Here is a 4,970-nt window from a genome sequence, read left to right as displayed (position 1 = left end):
CTAGATGACTCAGTGCTTACATTGCGCAGTGCTCCCCTTCACCAACCCTCTTGTATAATCTAAATCGAACGAATATAGTTTATGAGTTTCTATTCTCACGGATGTGTAGATAGGTAGTGTATTGTACCATATCAATTTGTTACAACGTCTCGAGGCTTCGCTTTCGATCCTCTATTTTCGCTCGTAATAACAGACTGTAGCATATAGCTATACAGTTATACTCACGTATTTTATTAGCAGTTCTACGTGTGCGTGAGCGATATAACTTTATATTCGTTATTTGATTCAAGATAAATGGCCAATTAATCTGTCTTTCACCCAGCAAAATGAAATGACTTTGCATCATCACTCATATACTTCGAAAATTCAATTTGACTTGAATCGTGACTTGACTCGTGACTTGACTTGACTTGACTCGAGTCACCTCCAAAAAACGAGTGACTTGACATGACTCGAGTCACCTTCGAATACCGATTGTCTTGACCTGACTCGAGTCAAAATGTGCAATGACTCGAGATGACTCATGACTCGAAGGTAGTAACATGATCCCAACACTGGTGCAGGGTGAACATCAACAATTGAACATCTGTGTGGACACTGTAAATATTATGTATCAATATACAGTCAATCAAATAGGCTACCTAACACCAACCCAAAAGTTTGAGCAGTAGCTTCATCAATTCAGTGCAGTAATGTACAGTAACTTGTAGCATTTCATCCGTGACCCTGCTCTCGTGGCCGTGATCATATCTAACAGGCTTCCTTTCCACTGAATCCCCTCCACGGAAAACACATGACCCGCCATCCCTTGAAAGTCATCGTTATCGCGACAGAATTGAAAAGCACGTTTGCGTTGTAAACGCACTCACGAAGAAACCGTTTCCCTTCGAATAGGTTGACGTATTGTGACGTCGCCATAACGAGAATGTCAGTGACGACGCAGAATATGGATATCAAAAGACATCTTCGAATGAGTCTCATCATGTTGTTTGACGAGGAGGATTGCTGGGCTGTGGTTTTGCGGAAGCGCATGCTATTAGCCAGAGGGTGCACAATCATGAAAACCATAAACACGTGGATAGTTATACTGCCGACGGCCCAAAGGTAATACGACACCCGCTCCATCAAGCCGTCCATATATTTCAGGCACTCTCGTTCTTCTTGATCAAATGTGAATCGGCGGTAGATTAGAGCTATTGCTGGAATATATAAACCGGATATGAAGAACTTGAAATATGCATACATCAAATGCGATACCAGGCCCCTATCTACATTTGTACTAGATAGCGCACTGGTAGATATCGTGTCGACAGAAGCATAACGACGCGGCGTCACCGATGCATCGTGGTGTTGCGACTCAAAATGACATCACTTTTTCCCAAACCATATATACACCAACTACGGGTCATTCATAAGAGAAACGGTCATGCAACACATACACTTAGATTGCTGATTCCACATAATACCGATACGATGTTAATTAGTACCAGAGGTGGTCAAAGTAGCAAAGAAAGCTACTCAAGTAGAAGTAGAGGTACCGACGAAAAAAATTTACTCAAGTACGAGTATAGAAGTACTTCTTCAACAAGCCACCTAAAACTACTTGAAGTAGAAGTGAAATTGACTGACTTTAAATCTACTCAAGTAAGTAAGTAGTTTTGAAAACCGTCTTAATTCGTTCGCGGACTGTTAAAAGCTGCGAATTGGGCTATGCGGAAGGTGCAGAGAGCTAGATTCGTATTGATCCATCCCAGGAGGTATCAATGTTCGACAGAATAACCATTCTTTCGCATCATGAGAAGCAAATTATAGTATTGATATGAAAATTGGATACTAACCCTTTGCGTATTAAAAGACCCCGTTTTAGAAAATCTCATGGCATGGCGCCCTACCCCTTTTTTTTAAGGCCCCAAGTGTAGGCGAAGAGCAATATGCAGAAGTTGTATTGGAAACGGTTTCATCACTTTGCGCGATTTACGTTGATAACAAATATTGTGAATCGTAAAAGTTATATTCAGTGTAGCTTTATTTTTGGATAATAGAGGCATTACACTTGCTTTTATGCTTCAATATGTATGTTCTTCAGACAAAAGAACTGTAAGTAATTAGAACTCAAAGTTATGATACTCGAAATTGAAAGTGAAATACAAACACCACTTCTAAAAAGCGGAAAATATATTTCATGTCTTTTGTCCATAAAGCTTCAAATGTGATCTGCTACAACAGGTGTAACGTTCAAAAAAGCCGGATTTTCGAGATTAGCAAGACACGTAATGGGCTGCTAGATTACGATATGATAGATATTAATTGCCAGATTGCGAAACAGTAGTTTCAAACGTTCATGTTGGGCCATATTTACTGTGATGAAATATTTGATACGGGCGACAATGCGGTGTGAGTGGAACCAAGCAATCCGGTACCTAAATTATATTCACCGATACTTTCGCGAAAACATATTTGTCACTCCATAACTACTGTGCACGAAGCGCTACAAAATTTCAGGGCTTTACTTGACTTTTATGAATATTAAATGTTGGTACTCCGTGAAAACAGCTCCGAAATTCCTCAGGCTATCTTTCGTATTGTGGGATTAAACTACTTCTACTTGACAAACTAAAAATACCGAGAAGTAAGTAAGTGGATCACAAAATATTACGAAGTAGATGTAGAAGTAGAGAAAATCAGATCTACTTGAGTAAGAACCCGAAGTAGAAGAAAACTACTTGAGTACTTCCAAAAAGTAGAAGTACTTTGTTACTGACCACCTCTGATTAGTACAAATAAGTGATTCTATTTTTCATCGATACAGCCGGTTTTGGTTGTTCTTTTTGTCCGTTTTGATTTCATTCGTACAAGAAACATTTCCGTTACCTGATGATGCGATGTAATATCCCAGTATCAAAGTCATCGTGATATATTGCAACGACATCATGATGATTTTATCCAATTTATTGAGAAAACTCATGCTTTTGACGGCCACATGCTGACGAATCCAGAGGAAGGAGTATATTGTGCAGTCCAGCGTGAAGAGGATGAATACTGCGGGAAAATACGGCATTCACTCAGAACTTGCATACCAACGCGTGATGCAGAGGCAAATCACGCATCTTTGTGCAACACTGTGAAACATTCCAATCTTATCAGGCCATAGTATAGATCAGCGGTTTTTATGGATGTTCCGTGGAACTCCCGATGAGTGAGTTTCAGGGGTTTCTTGAGAAGGAAAGGATACACTCAATCCATACGTATGATTTGTAAGACTGCTGTGGCGGTACGTCATGTGCTGTGGCATATACTCAAGGAGGTTTGGATTCGCAATCCTGGAGCCCCCAAAATCAGCCTCGAATGTTACATTGTCATCGAGTTTGGTATTGTGACGCAACCATGCCGTATGTCTTGGGCAGATGGAAACATAATCGATGCCGTCTGGGAGCAGGTGAGGAGCAGCGCAACCCCAAGTGTATAGTCGATTGTTGCGCAAGCGATTGAGCATTCTAGCTCTCTCCGTCGTCGCACTACCTCCTGAGCTGTGTCGTAGTATTCCAGACGACATTTTTGCTTCACAATACCAAACTCCGTTACAATGCAACAGTCGAGGCCGATTTTGGGGGGTTCCAGGACCACGAGCAGAATAAAAGTTATATTTTCGGAATAAGTTGTTTCTGCGCGGCACGCGAAATGATCGTGTGGCGACTAGGCGCAGAAGCTTGTCTAATCTTGACGGTCGGTAACGCCGGTATAAATCAAACACAGCCCTTTACTACAATGATTGAATATATAATGACACAAAGTAGGCAAGGGCAGAGTAAACGTATGATTTATAACAATGCTTGACCGCAAATCTTCAACCGTCCTCACAGCAAAGTAACCAACAGAAACAGGTCTACCAATTGAAGAGAAAGAAAATGCGACTGAAAATGATGATTACACCGAGCAGTAATCAAATAGAAATACACAAATTACACACGAAACAAGGTAATGCCGTACGCACGCGCTAACATCAGTACCGTGGTATCTTTCGATATTTACCAATTTTATCAATTTTCGCGCTCGACAAGACGGTCAAAAATTACCGTCAAATTGCCTTTGGCCTAATGGAATGTGTTATGTAGACCAATTGCAGTGAGCCGTGAGATTTGCTTGTGTCCACACCGTTGTAGGAAACTATGATGAACCCATATTTTAAACGTTTTCCAATCTGTTGGTGCACTTGGCACGCTGCATTTTGTGCACCAGTAATCAACAATCATGTATTAGATGTGTAGTTGGATGTGTATCATGAAAGTATATGCCACTTGTCGTATTAAGTCCATCACGCATCCAGATTAATACTTTTACTCACCAGCAAGACTCTCGAACACTGTGCAAGTGGCTGTTGATGATATACCTCCATTGTGAATTATCATCGTCACAATACCGTGCAGTATTGATAGGCAATAATTAATAGAACAACATATCCATAACGCATTTTTATAGCTTCCGTTCTTGCTCGACTCTTTAACTCCGTAAATTAGTAGCGCGACAAACAAATAGAAGCTGGGAGATATCGATATTCCAAGAAATGCGTTCAACTCAGCCGGTGGATGTGCTAGCAAACCGCTCGCAGGCTCTGGTGATGTAGTAAAAACTACGTTACTTGGGGTTGACACATTCTCTGTCATGACATTTTTTTATTTCTAACCTTTTTGAGAAAGATAGGGTATTATGTTGCAGAAAGGCATATGCGGTATATATATAATTTATGCATTGCATATGCATGTTGCATATGCATGTATCATGATAGGTTTTCTATAACTGTTTGATAGATTTCGTCAAATGAAACATTCGCACAGAATGCTTCTGATCAAAAAACACTGGCAACACCGCACGCTTTCTAATAGTTACTGTGCCTTTAAAATACCTACGACAGCTTATTAACTGAGCGGAGGCAGATCGATAAAGCACTGAGCATTTGAAACCTGGCGAGCAGA

General features: G+C 40.6%; 1 protein-coding gene across 1 annotated transcript; it reads right to left on the bottom strand.

The window, feature by feature from the left end:
• Positions 1–215: 215 nt before the first annotated feature.
• On the bottom strand, positions 216–4,765 carry LOC145457742 (uncharacterized). The gene is made up of 3 exons (XM_080336017.1): positions 4,343–4,765; positions 2,872–3,039; positions 216–1,199 (listed from the first exon to the last, which is right to left on the bottom strand). Exons 1-3 carry the CDS (start codon positions 4,659–4,661, stop codon positions 751–753), a joined length of 936 nt encoding a protein of 311 aa, XP_080192143.1. The 5' UTR covers positions 4,662–4,765; the 3' UTR covers positions 216–750.
• Positions 4,766–4,970: the final 205 nt, after the last annotated feature.

The sequence above is a fragment of the Botryllus schlosseri genome, chromosome 15 (genome assembly GCF_051294905.1).
Source record: "Botryllus schlosseri isolate E-star chromosome 15, Bs_hap1, whole genome shotgun sequence".
NCBI lineage: Eukaryota > Metazoa > Chordata > Ascidiacea > Stolidobranchia > Styelidae > Botryllus > Botryllus schlosseri.
Note: the sequence above shows the minus strand (reverse complement) of the source record. Positions and strands in the feature narration are given on the sequence as shown.

Coding starts and splice junctions, on each gene's coding strand:
- LOC145457742 (XM_080336017.1), bottom strand. CDS start 4,661: ATGACAGAGAATGTGTCAACCCCAAGTAACGTAGTTTTTACTACATCA. Junction 3,040..4,342: donor AGTGTTCGAGAGTCTTGCTG/GTGAGTAAAAGT, acceptor ATTTTCCCGCAG/TATTCATCCTCTTCACGCTG. Junction 1,200..2,871: donor ATATTACATCGCATCATCAG/GTAACGGAAATG, acceptor TATATATTCCAG/CAATAGCTCTAATCTACCGC.